Source organism: Triplophysa dalaica, chromosome 2, assembly GCF_015846415.1.
Source record: "Triplophysa dalaica isolate WHDGS20190420 chromosome 2, ASM1584641v1, whole genome shotgun sequence".
NCBI lineage: Eukaryota > Metazoa > Chordata > Actinopteri > Cypriniformes > Nemacheilidae > Triplophysa > Triplophysa dalaica.
Window position 1 is genome coordinate 2555595 of NC_079543.1, and position 15792 is coordinate 2571386.

General features: G+C 35.9%; 3 protein-coding genes across 3 annotated transcripts; all 3 read right to left on the reverse strand.

Annotated features, from left to right (window-relative positions):
* Nucleotides 1–582: 582 nt before the first annotated feature.
* Nucleotides 583–3043, reverse strand: LOC130407598 (GTPase IMAP family member 9-like). The gene is made up of 2 exons (XM_056730646.1): nt 2596–3043; nt 583–2489 (listed from the first exon to the last, which is right to left on the reverse strand). The coding sequence occupies exons 1-2, from the start codon at nt 3041–3043 to the stop codon at nt 1714–1716; spliced, it is 1224 nt and encodes a 407-aa protein (XP_056586624.1). The 3' UTR covers nt 583–1713.
* A 28-nt stretch (nt 3044–3071) lies between these two features.
* On the reverse strand, nt 3072–5323 carry LOC130407604 (GTPase IMAP family member 4-like). Its single transcript, XM_056730661.1, has 2 exons — nt 5257–5323; nt 3072–3541 (listed from the first exon to the last, which is right to left on the reverse strand). The coding sequence occupies exons 1-2, from the start codon at nt 5282–5284 to the stop codon at nt 3072–3074; spliced, it is 498 nt and encodes a 165-aa protein (XP_056586639.1). The 5' UTR covers nt 5285–5323.
* A 5935-nt stretch (nt 5324–11258) lies between these two features.
* LOC130435972 (GTPase IMAP family member 7-like) lies at nt 11259–13547 on the reverse strand. Its single transcript, XM_056766869.1, has 4 exons — nt 13529–13547; nt 12694–12726; nt 11951–12607; nt 11259–11269 (listed from the first exon to the last, which is right to left on the reverse strand). The coding sequence occupies exons 1-4, from the start codon at nt 13545–13547 to the stop codon at nt 11259–11261; spliced, it is 720 nt and encodes a 239-aa protein (XP_056622847.1).
* Between the last annotated feature and the right edge of the window lie 2245 nt (nt 13548–15792).

Sequence of the window (15792 nt, forward strand, 5' to 3'; positions counted from 1 at the left end):
GAAAAGGAAAATTCGATTGACGTCAAAATCCAATGCTGACTTGACATCAAGTGATGAAAACGAATGAGTTTTGTACAAAAATAAACTCAAAAGCAGTGTTGCCAATTTAGGGATTATTGACTGGTTTCACAGATAAGGCTTAGTCCCAGACTAAAATGAAAGTTTGAGCTATTTTACCTGAAAATAAATTAGCCTGATATTTCTTAAAATATGCAATTGCCATTGTTTTGTCTCAATATACAAACCAGTAATATTTTTAACTTTTGGCATTTTATTGAGAGCGACGTCCCTGATTGCACACACATAGGCATCTATTTGATCTCTGCCTTTGGTTGTTTACTCATCTGCAAGACGTCTGTAAGATGTTAATGATTTAGAATGGATGTAAAACTGCCATTTTTAAGATGTTTATCAGACGTTGTCAGATCGTTGCCGCCGTTTTTAGTCGGGCACCCAAATTGTTTCAAACAATCAGAGTAGTCTTACTGCCATAAGGCCTGGGAGAGTACAAAAACGCACCACAAGGTGGGAACTTGTTTCAATTGTTTCAAGTGATTTTATTTCGGACAGCTGTCTCTTCACACGTGAATGAATCCGTAGACTTTACCCACAATAAGAATAAAAAGAAAAAAAACATATATTTTTTTAAACTGACTATACAAACATTGAAACAAAAAACATGCTGTGAGCCACAAAACCATACATCACGCTAGCCTTTGAGCCACAAAACCATACATCACGCTAGCCTCGACATGTAGAAAGACATTTGCGGGCTTGGGTCTTTTTCTCACCCCAACCATGCTCAACCAACCTTACTTTCCTTTGTCTCACTCGCACCTATATACATTTACACTTCCCGCCCAAAACGAATGGATCGTACCATCTTTAGGGGTCAATAAACATGCTTTTTAACACAATGTGTATCTTTGATTCAGTTGCACCTACACCTCTCCGTACCTTAGTACTGTGAACTGACATTCACGTGATGACCTCTGTGCTCATCATCACAGGCGTTTTCCAGATCTCCAGATCTTTAGCAAAGATCTTTCAAAAAAAGGCTGCTTTTTTACGTGATCTTTGGTATAATGTTTATCAGATAAATGACCAGCTGATGAATCAACAGCGTTATGATATGTGCACGCTTGCAGTTTGCATTTAATACAATATACTGTATATATATATATATATAATATATATATATATATATATATATATATATTATTTACCACATCTTTAAATAGCAGACAATCGACATCATGTTTAGAAATTAAAAACCCCACATAATTTACTAAAAATTATGGTCATTTGTTTGAAATCACATCAATTTAATGAGTAAAGTTGCAAAAATAGCTCCGTCTAGTATTAAAATCATCATCCCATTCCTCTGTAAAGTAGTGGACAGTTTGCTGATGTAGTTTATAAGTGCTGTCATAGTGCAAGTTCACATTCTTCCATAAACCAATGACTTTAAATACAGCAGAAATGCATCAGTTTACATTGATTCGTAAGTTTATCCCATCTTTTCCAAAGAGTCATGCTCTCTTAACACAAATTGTTGACTTTACCACGCATTTTGAAAAAAAAATTTTTTGAAAAACAATAAGGTTTTATCAACAAAGTAAAATACTTTGAAGCTTAATATGTAACCTTTTAATTGTACGGGCAACAAATTATTAATTGATGCATGCTGCCAGTTAGCATTTGAAAACCACTTTACTTTAAACGTGCCGCTCTTAATGTAAGTTCTTCTGCTGCAACGGCTGCGGCCCTCATTACTGCGGTCGGTCCTCCCGCAGCTGCAACCGCTGCAACCGCCACTGCTCCTCCTCCGATAACAGCAATTGCTGTTTTTCCAAAGTCTTTCATTCTTTTTCTAAAATGCTCTTGACTAATCTTTTTTTGAGCTTGCTTATAAACCTCATTAGTGTAGAACATTCCTCCATTCATCATCACCATGCTATCAATCTTCTGCAGCAGCTCTGCGACCTGAGTTTGTTTCTCTCTGTCTGCATTGTTGAATAAGTGATTTCTTCCACCACAGTTCTCGGTTAATGCCAGTAGATCTGAACTCTCTGTGATATATTCATCTAAAGATTTATTCAGTGCATCAGCATGAGTGAACAAAATGATGGTGTAATGCGCAGCATCCTCTCCAAAGTTCTCATGAATCCATTTCACTGTGTCCTTCTCCTCCTCTGTGAATCTCCCCAGTCTGATGACCAGCAGAAACACATGAGGACCAGGAACAGACATCTCAACACACCTCTCGATCTCAGACTTCATTTCTTCATTTGTGATTGATGTGTCAAACAGTCCTGGAGTGTCGGTCACTGAGATTGTTCTTCCCTCCGCTGTTGTCTCATGAGTTTCACAGTGTCTAGTAACAGATTTAGCACAACAATCTTCCTTAAACTTATTTTTGCCTAGTATAGTGTTTCCTGTCGCACTCTTTCCTGATCCAGTTTTACCCAGTAACACAATCCTCAGATCTGTTAGACAATAAGACAAAAACATATTGTTGAAGTGAATATTATATATGTTTCATATAATGTAAACTGAAGTAAAGAATTAAGCTACAGATTGATGGATATTTACCATGACTTGACAGATGCATCTTTTCATTTTCTCTTACATACTCCCACATCAGGATTTCCCAGTCTTCCTGATCCTCCTCCTGTGACTGGATCTCTACCTGAGCAGCTTCTCCATTAGCTGGCAGTGTGTCTTTTGTCTTGCTCACCGGTCCATATTCTTCACCCTCCGGACTCACATCATCATGATCTCCTTTTTGTCTCTCTTCTACGCTTTGCTTTGCATTTGTATTCTCCTCTTGGTGTATTCCTTTAATCTGCTCTTGTCTGTCTCTCTTCTCCTGTATCTCCATGTTTGCCTTCCTCAGCTCCTCTTTCTTCTTTCTCTCGTCCGACTTTCTGAGTTTATTATTCATGAAGATCTCAATGGTGTAGTGCTGTCCTTCATTATTCTTCACCAGATTATCAATTTCCCTCAGAAGCTTCATGATCTGTTCGGAAGTACACTCCATTTTGCTGTTTATTGTGTGAAATCTGCCCTTAGAAACAACTCAAGAACTCTTTGGTTCTCTCACTTTCAATAAACTGTTTGCATTCTTTTCTAGACATTTTTTCTCGCCCGGTAAACAGCACTAGGGTGAACTTCAACACTTCTTCTCCAAAACTTTTCTGAATCTTTTCTACCATCTTTCTTGCATTGTCTTCTGTGTACGTGTCCAGTTTGACTATCAGCAGAAAGACATGAGGACCAGGATGAGCGTGAGAAAGACTCTTCATCATTTCATTCTGTAGATCTTCATCAGTCAGTTCAGTGATGAAGAATCCTGGAGTGTCAATAACTGAGATGTTTCTATCTTCTACTCTGCCTCTCTGGACTTCACTCACTGTGGTTGTTTTCTCTTTAAATGCTTCTCTGCCCAGTATTGCATTACCTGTTGCACTCTTACCAACACCAGACACTCCCAACAACAAAATCCTCAAGTTCTGAAAAGCATGTGATTCATTGGGACCTGTGATAAAACAGACTATGTCAAAATATGTAAAAGATAAAAAATATTTTTCATATTATATTTGACATTGCTCAGTAAATAGTGTGCCACAACAGCATTGTCACATGTGTTGTGATAGTACATTTGTTGCATCTTAAGGTGATTTGAGACATGTGTATTGCTTAATCATTACATAAAGGAAAATACTGTAGAAGTGGTACAAGAAACAGCCACTGAACAGGTTGAGCTATGTGGAAATAAGGCTGTGCTACTGCTTTTTAACATGAAAGAACATTTGAACAATAGATATCTACATCTCCATTAAATGTACTTCCGTATGAACACACACATTCTCACATGCCAGGGGAAAACCAGTGAGATTTCAAAGGCCACATCATTACAATAGAAATGTAAAATAGAAAATGTTTATGAAAAATAAGTTTTATAAAATATGTTTTTAATATCATGTTCTATGCATTGATTCATAAAGAGTAAGGGACAGCCCAAAAATTGCTTTCCTGTAGCTCAGTTGTAAGAGCATTACGTTAACAACTCAAGGTCGTGGGTTTGATCCCAGAGGATTGCACATATTTAGAAACAAAATTATAGGATTATGCAATGAATAAAATTTGCCAACTGCTCAAATTTAAATGTAACTTCCTTCAACAAGAGAACTGCATATCTATGTAAATCTCCACTTTAAACTAACATCCTGTTTGACATTCAAATGTTGCTTTACAAAAAAATAGAGTAAATAACTCATAATGTTCTGAGTCAGTTCTAATAATAATGTCATGTTGAAGACATTGTTTTTAATATTTGTTTTATTTGTGCAATGGTAAGTGTATTTGTACCGAAGAGGCAACATTTCAAATATAGTCATCATTCCTATCCCCTACTCCCTTCGGAGGGCAAAGCCCTTGAGTTTAGACTTTGTAGTGAACAAGGCTTTTGCGTCCCATTATGTAGACCAGGGTTCCTCAAATCTTACCCTGGAGGGCCGGACTACTGCAGATTTTAGCTCCAGCCCTGATCAAACACACCTGAGCAGGGTTGGAGCTAAACTCTGCAGTGCTCCGGCCCTCCAGGGTAAGATTTGAGGAACCCTGATGTAGACGTTTGGATTGCACTTGGCAAAGCGCCATCATTTCCACATTATCTTCAGCTGGAATGTTTTTGTGACAATGCTGCATTTTGTCCGTCAGCAGATGTCGCTGTTTTCATGGCACAATTTAAGCATAAAACCTGTTTGCTAATAAACAATACATTTTAAATTGGATTGTTTTATATACAGAAATGTTTATATATTAAACAGCATATTTAAATATATATTATATATAATGTATTGTTTATTTGCAAACAGTTTTTATGCTTAAGTTATGCCATTAAAACAGCGACATCTGCTGACGAACACAATACTTTGTTTTGCCAGCTGAAGATAATGAGGAAATGACATCACTTCCTTTGCCAAGTGCATATCAAACGTCTCCATAATGGCACACAAATGCCCTGATCACTCCAAAGTCAAAACTACAAGGGCTCTGCCCTACGAAGGGAGTAGGGCACAGGAATGATAACTTCATTTTGGAATTTTCTCCTCGACAGCTAGTGACGGTTCATTGCATCCCTATTGTATGTATATAGAGGACAGGTTGACTCATGTCATGATGATACATTATCTCACTTCATGAGTCCGTACAACTTCATATCTTGTGAGTAAAGAAAGTTTAACTGACCTTCATATGTTGATGCCATCTCTGCCATAAAACCTTCTGTTGTTGCTAGGAGTGTGTATGCCAGACAGTGTTTACTGAATGACTGAAACTGAAAGTCTGCTTCTGTCACTTAAAGAGACAGTTCACTTCAAAATAAAAATTCTCTTATCACGTATTCACCCTCATGTTGATAAAAGTGTGTGACTGTTTCTTCAGTGAAACACAAAAGAAGATATTTTGAGAAATGTCTCAGTGGATCATACAATGAAAGTCAATGAGGTTCAATATTGTTCGGTTATTCTTCTTTGAATTCTGTATAAGAAAGTCGTACAGGTTTGGAATGACATGGAGGTGAATTAATGATGACATAATTTAAATTTGAGTGTGAGACTGTTGTTCTAGCATAGAACAAAATCTTTCTTATGTTACACATTAGCACTGCCTTCTGGGAAGTTATATAAGGTCCCATATCAGTAATCATATTATTTTTTCTGTGATCATAACTCTCCGGCTCCATGACAATTGATGTAGTGATAAATGAAAATATTGTCTGAAAGGTTCTTCACAATAAGAGGCATTTAAGTGTCTTTGTGTTTTAATCTTGAAAAAAGGGCCGCTACTGACTGAATATGAGATACGCACTAGTAAAGCACACACAGTGTTTCCACACATTAACTCCTAACACAATATAGATGCAGAGAAAGATGTCTGTGCACGAGTTCATATGGGCTTAATCTACATGAGGTACGGTAGGGTAAAGAGATTTGGTGCATGCTGCTGAATGAGATTGCAATTTATTTATTCATAAATATCCTCAGAGATTGTAAGGAGTCTCTTGATACTTTGATGTCATGTAGTGATCCGTCTATGCACCTCTGCCTGAAGTCAAACAATCCTTAAAACACATGACAGGATTTGAAGTTGGGGAGGGCAGGGCTGCTCAAGCCCACCTGACACACATGTTTTTTTATAAACAAGCTCCTTCCGGACTTGTGCCGCTCGTGCACTGACAGGACTGTTGTATGGGGTATGTGCACATTCCTGTGGTGGCACTGCTGTCAACTGATCAGCGTTGTCATGGCATGAATTGTTGAAAATGTTTCCAAAGGGATTAATTCTGGAAAACAAACTAGTTAAAAGTCAGTTTCATCAAGTTATGCTTTTATGGCAAAGATGCAAAGTATGTTATTCACACCACAACACTTTTGTATTGTGATACAAAGTAGCAATGGTTTGACAGCTACATCTTTGGCCCACATCTGATCCACACCCTGCTGTTTGGAAGTGAGTAGATTGATCAATTTGTCTCAGATTTGGCCACATTTTACATTTACATTTACATTTAGTCATTTAGCAGACGCTTTTATCCAAAGCGACTTACAAGTGGGGTAGATAATGGAAGCAATTAGGACAGCATAAGTACAACAAAAGCATAAGTGCAATCAAAAAGACTAGTCTTATATAGCCTAACACAGTATACGGAACCATTCATTCAAACAAATTTTTTAGTAGAGAAGAAAAGAGTCAGAACAGATCAGTCAAATATTGACGGAAGAGATGTGTTTTCAGGCGTTTCTTAAAGATGGCTACAGAATCTGCAGATCTTGTAGTAGTGGGCAGATCATTCCACATAGGTGGAACAGATCCGGAGAAGGTGCGCGAGAGAGATTTTTTACCTTTATGTGATGGCATCACAGACGTCGTTCGTTTGCAGAGCGTAGGGATCTGGCAGGTACATATGTCTGCATTAGCGATTTATCGGCCAAAGATCATTGAATGAGGGCTGTGGCCCACACTGTGTAACTCCTTCCCTATCAACGGTTTTTCGATTCACGATGATGATACAAACAAACACAGAGTGGTGTTTGACCCATATAGTCTTTACTTTTTAGGTTTAGATTAGCAACAGCACTACCTAGTGCTTGGTGGCAGAAACACAGATTCCTGTAAAATGTCATCTTTGGCAGGGAAGCGTTGTTTCTTAATCAAGGAGATATCTCTCCATTTGCAGGGACAGAGAAACTGAAACTGATGAGTAAAGTATGGGGAGTAAGGTGTGGGACAGATTTGGGCTGCAAAAATTTGCTATCTGGGCAAGGTTGATCAAAATGCTCAACAAAATAAAAAGAGAATGCCCAAGACTTGCAACATACAAACCTATAAAACAACAAAACCATAATAAGACTCAAAATGAGCAATTACTCAATGTTCCAGAAACAGCTTGTTCTTTGTAGTTGTATTGCAGCCTTACCTGTAAAATTATAATAATACATAAAAATAATTGTGAAATGCATGGCACCACAGGGTGCAAAACGTTTACCAATTACAGAAATAACGGAACACCCTGAACTGAAATACCGTGTTTAAACTGTGAACATAAGAAAACGTGTGTCTACCATACAGTAAAAAAACATGTTTTTACAGTAGTATGAAATTATTTGTCTGTAAATTACAAAAAACATTAAAATTGTTGAATTTACAAAAAGGGTTAAATGTAAAAATAACAGTATAAAACTTTTGAAATTACACAGACTTTACATGTCTATATACTTTTAAACAATTATTTTGTTAATTGGATTGTTTACACAACCCGTCAAAACTGAACAGACCATAGAGTACTTTCTTCTACTTATACGTAGACGGTACTTTAAATAACAATAAAACATCAAGTCATTCATGTTATGCAGCATGTTGATTTGTTTAAAGTCCTTTGGATCAGAAGTAATGATTGTCATCAGTTTTCTGACATATTTCACAGTCAAACTAAATATTGAATGAGGAAGAATAGTGGGTGTGGCTCGTGCTTTCTACCGTGAATTAATTGGATGAATAACAACAACATGTTCTGTTCAACCCATCAAACTCACTTCATCAGAGAAAGATCACTACTAGAGGATAGAAGTGCATTTTCAGATTTTACAATTATTACTTTTGTTTAACAGAAAACATCTGTTTTTTCTGGAAATTTGATGTAAATATATGCCGTTTTATGGAATTTTACTATTTTTATAAAACAAATTGAAAATACTGTTGCGTTATGCTGCATTTTCCATGTAAAAATATTTTTTTTAAAGTGTAGAAACAGAATAATCCTGTAATTGTCCACATAACAAAAGCCGGCCTCTCTTACCGTACTTCAATAAAAGTGAAAGAAAAAGTTACATACACACCCATTGCTTTGTCATCCCACTTGAACCCTGTGGGGTTATTTTTGACTTGTTTTTCTTTTCGTCATAGTTTGCTTTTGCTTTTCTTTGTGAGTGTGTTTCTAGAAACCTATGCTTAGTGTTAATAACATACATTTTGTCACTGAAGAATGCAGTCCAAACACACAACCCAGTTTAATAAATATATTTACTATTCACAATATGAGTTATTACTGAGCTGAGATGATAGAGCTGGTTAAAGAAGGAAGCTGCGATTTGAAATCTCTTCACTTCAAAATGTCAATTGCTAATAGATTTTTAATGATAATCTTAAATCCAGAGGTGGGACCAAGTCATTGTTTTCAAGTCACAAGTAAGTCTCAAGTCTTTGCATTCAAGTGTCAATTCCTCAAGTCATCTCAAGTCCCAAATCAGGTGAGGAGAGTCCAAGTCAAGTTGGAAATCTTGAATGTTAATAGAATTGAATCAATATCACTTTTTGTGAGAATCTGGATTTCGTCCTGTCCTCTACAAATATTGCATCTGTGTACAATACAGAATTCATATATCATATGTATTCATTTATATTCATTCATATTAGTATTAGCTTCTATTCACATAATATGTGCCTTACTTTCTGTTGTTTAACCTTGTTGAACGTTGTATCAGATCTTATGCTGTTTTATACTGTCTTATGCTGATATAAGTATCTGTTGGTCTCCATATGAAGGTTCCTAATGATGTCAAGGGACAATTGTTTTGATATTGAGTACGTATATTGAATACTTACTTTGTGATATCATATCTGTTGTTCGCAGGAGGAAGAGAAATGTCTGGTGATTTTCCACTCTGGTGGTTTTCCATGACAAATGTTACCTCCTGTTTGATGTTTATGAATATTAGTCCTTACTACAATAAACATTGGACTCTGATTGACTCTGACTCTGATTGACTCTGAACTAGACACATGTGTCTCAGTCAAACTTTGTCTCCAGATCTGCAAACTCTGTGTGTTCCGTCGACTTGACTCTTCAACCGTAGAAAATCGTTTAGACAAGGGGACATAAGAAGTTTACATTCTTACACTTTTCTACGCACAAAAATCACAATAATTGTGATCAGTGTTTGCTTTAGTTGCACCCTTGACTGTTTTACTTTAATGTTAAATTTGGTGTCTTCTGAATACGGTAATGTGTTAAACTACAATTGTTGGGCCAAAGAAAGTTTAGTCCAACTTTGTTGAGGTTTGTAATAATGAGTGTTGGGTTTTTTTTGGGATCCTACTTTGCTGCATTCAAGTTGTGTAATCAGGCCTCACCTATTGAACCTCCCATTGTTAAAAGCATAAAAGTACACAGTTGTCAACCTCAAAAAAATAATAGTAGTACAATAGCTATCCACGAACAAAGGAAGTATTCACAGATGAATGGAATGTAGTTCTGTAATTCTAGAAGGCATTGATGAGCTTGTTCAATTGTGTATGATTTTTATCGAAACTTTGTAGGACAATGGCCCTTCGGGGGATGGGGACAGAGATGAAAAAAACAATACATTTAAAAATGATACACTTGTAATAACTCGATGGAAATATTTATCATATATAACTCAGCTCAACTCAACTTTATTTATATAGCGCTTTTTAAATTTTTTATTGTTACAAAGCAGCTGTACATGAGACACATTGAATACAGGTAAAACACCTAAAGGCATATACCTGTAAAAAAAGAAAAAGGTGAAAACAACAAATACAGACATACAAATGCTCCACACACACAATATGCATGCATGCATACTTACACACAAACACAGTGAAAGCACACATTTGAGATAAAGGAGAGAGAACCACAGGTCAAATATTAAACAGACTATAAATTCTTATATGCAATATTAATCACGTCCAACTTCTGAATTCAAAAGCAGCCCCCCCGGCCAGGCAAATAGTGCAAAACAATATGCAAAAGGTGGCGAGGAACCCAAAACTCCAATCGAGAAAACAAACCTCAGGAGAACCCAGGCCCAACCGGGGGATTCCAGTTCCCCTCTGGCAAAAGCTGCTGCCTCTGCACAAGCTCAACAGTGCTTGCACAACAAGGCTAAATAAAAGATAAATAAACTTAATAAGGTAAATAATAGATTTAAAATTATCATAAACAATCTAATAGCATTTGAAATGTTCTAGGAAACTCGTGTCAAGTTGTCGTGTCCTTTATCCAGCTCTATCCTCTTAGCTCTTGTCAGGTCACCACTTCACATTCTCCGCTCTGCCATCAGGTCTGGGCATGAACTGCATCCTGCGGTAACCTTGGAACAATGAGACAAGACTGGCTGAGAGTAGAGTACTGTTCTGCACTCTTTGATGCAACAAGTACATAATTTTGTTGTTGGATGTGTTCCTGGTTCCGGTTGATCTAAATAATGCAGCCTAGATCCTCTGATGATTTATATTATGGAAGTGCAGTGTATGCAAGATTAAAAAGATGCGTCTTAAGTCTAGATTTAAACTGACAGAGTGTGTCTGTCTCCCGGACAGTGCATGGAAGAATATTCCAAAGTTTAGGCGCTAGATAATAGAAGGATCTATCACCTGCACTTGATTTTGAAATTCTAGGTATTACCAACTGACTGGATGCCTGAGAGCGTAATGCACGTGGACGACTGTAATACAATAGAAGTTCATTCAAATACTGCGGCGCTAGACCATGTAGGGCTTTATAGGTAATAATATAATAATAATATAATAATATAGTGAGCGGTCCGTCCATTGGCTACACCACTTTTCGACTCCAGCTCTTGTTGAGGAAAATTAGTCTAAAAACTTTTACAAAAAAAGAAGGTCCAGGTGTCAAGAGAATTAAAATGTCCAAAAAAGAGAGATGTTCACAAAGCATCTGAAGATACAGCATTTTGCATCAACAGTTATACACAAACTTCAGAGGGCGTTCACTGCCCTTTACCAATCAGGTAAGGTCTTGTTATCTCTTCTTTTATTTTGTCAATCCCATTTCATCTGCCACTCTTATTTCCTAAGCAACAAGGTATGGTTCCGTCTGTGGCAGACCAATTGAAATTTAGTTTTTTTTTATAAATTTACATACAACAGGTACGGTTACTTCTCTCATTAATACCAGTCTCCAAATGTTTAAGAAAAACATGTTTTTACCAATATTTCTGCACCAAGACCATTACTATGTGTACTCAAATACTGTGGAAACTCCCCAGAACTTGTGCAAGCTTTTAAACAATGGTTGGAATTAGTTACAACATTTTTGTCCTATCAGGAGATATGAACAAAACGCACAGAAACAGAACTTTAAAAAAAGTAAAATAAAATTAAGTATTTTCTAATGTTCAAAAGTTTTTTTAATAAATGTTTAATTTCTCTGTCAGTCCACACTCATACAGCACAACAGTGAGACCGTAGATTAGAAAATGTTAACAGTTCAAATCACGTTTAGTTAAAATGTACACAGGCTTCTATAGTGCTAATGTATATTCCAGTGTCAGTCCCAACACAGCTCCCCCTAATATTGCTGATTTAGTTTTTTGTGTTGATGGTATAAACAACAAACCTAGTGGCACAGCTGCTAATAAAACCATCTTTAGTATCTTTATCCTTTTAATGTGTTTCTGAGCCTGATTAAACTTCTCTAAAGTAAAAAGGTTTCCCCTGTTCTCCTCCACCATTCTCTCAATATTCACCAGCAGCTCTTCAACCTGATCTTGATTCTCTCTGTCTGTATTGTTAAATGAATGGTATCGGCCTCCACAGCTGTCAATTAAAATCTGTAGATCTGTACTCTCTGAGATATATTCAGGTAAAGATTTATCCCTCAGCTGATCCGAATGAGTGAAAAGAACGATCGCATGGTTTAAAACATCTGTTCCAAAGTTCTTCTGAATCAATTTCACAGTTTTTTCCTTATTTGTATATGTCACACCCAGTTTGATCACCAGCAGGAACGCGTGAGTACCAGGAAATGACATGCTGACACTGTTCATCATTTCTGTCCTCAGTGTGTCTTCACTAAATGATGTAACTGACAGTCCTGGAGTGTCAATGACTGTAATTTCTCTTTCACCAATCACTGCTATCCCTATCTGAGAAGTTGAAGTAACAGCAGATGGAGACAAACTTTCCCTGAACACATTGTTTCCCAGAATGGTGTTTCCTGATGCACTCTTTCCTGATCCAGTCATACCGAATAACACAGCTCTTAGATCTGATACTACAAAACAGATAAAGAGAATGAGGATGAGGATAAAATGGCTGACAGACAGATACAGATAAAGATAGTACAAAGACAAGGTTTACTTTGTGGAGGCAACTGCAAGCTCCGCCTTCTTTCTATTATAAAACAAAACAAAAACGGGGGTCAGGTGTACATAACTTATTTATATTCAATAAAATATTCAACCTGTTTACATTCTAATTTTACCATCAAATGTTATCTTTATGTAACTAATAATCTTATCAACAAGAATTGAAAAAATTACAAATATATTTTTAAAATACAAACACAAATGTACACAGCCAAGGCACACATAAAATCACAAATAAGAGCCCAACTTAAGGAAACACTTATCACCATGATGATGACTTCCAAATGAATTACATTCAACTAAACAAATATTGGCCTGGTTCCACAGAAAAGGTTTAGGGCTATACCTAGTTAAATTAGGATATTTAAGTAGCTTTTATTTAAAACAATTTTTGACTGGGAATAGTCTTAAGCCCTTGCCTGTGAAACCAGGCAATTAAGTATTAACCCGCTTATGGGCCCTGTGCAAGTTGAGTGTTAAAATACAAAAATTGTACTCTGCTTTTCATTTCAAATATGTATTTTAGATTCATATATTTGAAATACTGTCCATCACTGTCACCTTAATTGAAATCATGTTTGACAGCATGTAAGATACTGTCAGAAGACTTCACTTATCAAAGCACTTAAGCACTTAAGTTTTATCCGAGTCACTTTGTTGTCAATTTTATGATTTTGTAAATAAAACAAAGTTTAGATGTCAACATTTCATCAGTTCAATACAAGTACAATATGCTATCTATGCAGACACTGATTAAAAGCCTTTAAAATCCATTTCATGTTATTTGTTCTCCAATTAGAAATAAAGTTATAACAGGTTTAACTGACCTTGTTGAGCTCCCTCCATTTCTCAGTGCTGTAAAAAAGTGAAAAGTTGTTTTTAGAGCACTGACTCTCCCGTCCATGTTTAACATATTCCTTCATGCTTTTTATTAAAAAAATGATTTTGTAAAATCTTGACATTTACCTGCACCTGTCCCACCACAGTGGTTTTCTGTAGTTAACTTTCGGTTGCATCACATCAGGAGACAATTCTATTCTTTTTCAGTGTGTGGCCTGCTTTGAATAGAAAACTAGATGAGCAAGTTTACTAAGCTTTTATTTATATAAGACTCCATTATCATTATCAGCTTAGGCACCTGCTGAACCATACTCAAAAAAAAGAAATTGTGCCTTTCACTTTACATGAACAAATCCCTTTCATTTAACATGATTGTTCAGATTTCTAGCTCAAACGTGCACTCAAAAAAGCTCTTTGGTTGATCATGATTTAATCATATGGTTCCACATTTGAGTCATGTTTTCTTAACATGAAATAAAAATGTAGACAGAACATGACAGAAAAAATTCTACTGATTTAAAAAAATTATGTCCAGTTGACATTTTGTGCTTTTAACCATAAAATAATAACACAAATAAAATGTATCCGCTGAAGAGACTACATTACATAAAGCTAAGTTGAAATATTAAAGGCTAAGCAGAGGTGGGAGCAAGTCAAGTCTCAATCAACAAAAGAAAGCTTTATGCTGAAATTCATGCTGGTTAACATCATAGTTCAAATCTCATTAATGACTCCTAGCATCCATTGCAGTTGATCTGATGTTCTGGACTAGTTTGGAGATAAACACCATTGAAGAGATTTGTATGAGGAATGTTGATGACCTAGTGTGTCAGAAAATCTAGCCATTTATTTATGACACAGTATGTTTACATGTGTGAAGCAGAACATTCAAGTCAGATTTGAAATATCATGTGAACCATTATACAGTCATGCTTCTCATATTTACATCAGCTTGACAAATGAAGAATCTACTCCAAGTTAAAGAGCATTTTATTATAAAAATATTTTTATGTGAGTCAAGACCTCAACTAAAGCAAATACTGACACAATAATGAAACTAAACTAAAAAATCAAGAGTCAAACCTGCACAACTAAAAAGACACTGACCAGTTATTTCAATTAAACATTAACAGAAAAAAAATGTTTATTCTCAATAATATAAGTAAGTAAAGATATTAATGAAGCAGTATAGTGAGCTTGAGTCACAACTGCTATTAAAAACACAAACTTGTGGTATGTCATGTACAAATTTTTACCGACTTTCCCACCGTGCAATTACTGGTACAGTTATGTCTCCGTGCTTTTATGCTTTCGAAGATCCGTTAAGTAACATCGACAAGGTGAAGGTATTTTTTCAGCTCGACTTGTTATGACAGTGAAACTCCCTCTATTGTCATCCCAAGGCAAGTCTTTTTACAATTTTCACTGTAACAAACCAGCTGTACATGAAACATATTGACTATAAGCAAAAATTTAAAAACAAAAAAGGTGAAAACAAAGAAGACAGACACGCATACACCGGTTCAAAAACACCCACATACAAAAGACACTCTCAACTCCACACACACAATACGTGCACACCATAGGAGGAAATTATTAAATTATCATTAATAATCTAATAGCAATTGAAATTTTGTAGTGAAGACATGTCAAGTCGTCGCTTCCTTCTTTATCCATCTCTATCATTTTAGCTCAGTTATTATCTTGTTGTTATATATTGTGATGAGAAAATATATTTATTAAACTGGGTCGTGTGTTTGGACTGCATTCTTCTGTGACAAATGTATGTTATAAACACTAAGCATAGATGTCTAGAAACACACAAAGAAAAGCAAAAGAAAAATATTATGAAAAGAAAAACAAATATAGCCCCACAGAGTTCAAGTGGGATGACAAAGCAATGGGTGTGTATATGAGTTTTTCTTTTACTTTTTAAGTACTGAAGGAGAGGCTGGCCTTTGTTATGTGGACAATTACAGGATTATTCCGTTTCTACACTTAAAAAAAAAAAAATCTGGGAAAATGCAGTATATTGAATTTGTTTTATTAAAATAGTAAAATTTAATAAAACGGCATACTTGGCATACATCATTTTTATTGTTTTATGGGTTTTATATGTTGTTAGTCTTGCTCTTTCTCTTTTTATTTTGTTGAGCATTATGGTCAACCTTGGTTGTTTTTCAAGAGTGTCAGATTATTATCAAATAAAAATCAATTTTATGCCAGGGGTATCCCATATGTGTTTGTACAA

Bases quoted from the DNA above. Each gene is read 5' to 3' on its own strand.
- LOC130407604 (XM_056730661.1), bottom strand. From the start codon at position 5,284: ATGGCAGAGATGGCATCAACATATGAAG. The intron at 3,542-5,256 runs GTCAGTTAAACT...GTTTTATCACAG, and splicing joins GATGGCATCAACATATGAAG to GTCCCAATGAATCACATGCT.
- LOC130407598 (XM_056730646.1), bottom strand. From the start codon at position 3,043: ATGGAGTGTACTTCCGAACAGATCATGAAGCTTCTGAGGGAAATTGAT. The intron at 2,490-2,595 runs GTAAATATCCAT...ATTGTCTAACAG, and splicing joins GATGCATCTGTCAAGTCATG to ATCTGAGGATTGTGTTACTG.
- LOC130435972 (XM_056766869.1), bottom strand. The intron at 12,608-12,693 runs GTAAACCTTGTC...TCTGTTTTGTAG, and splicing joins CTTGCAGTTGCCTCCACAAA to TATCAGATCTAAGAGCTGTG.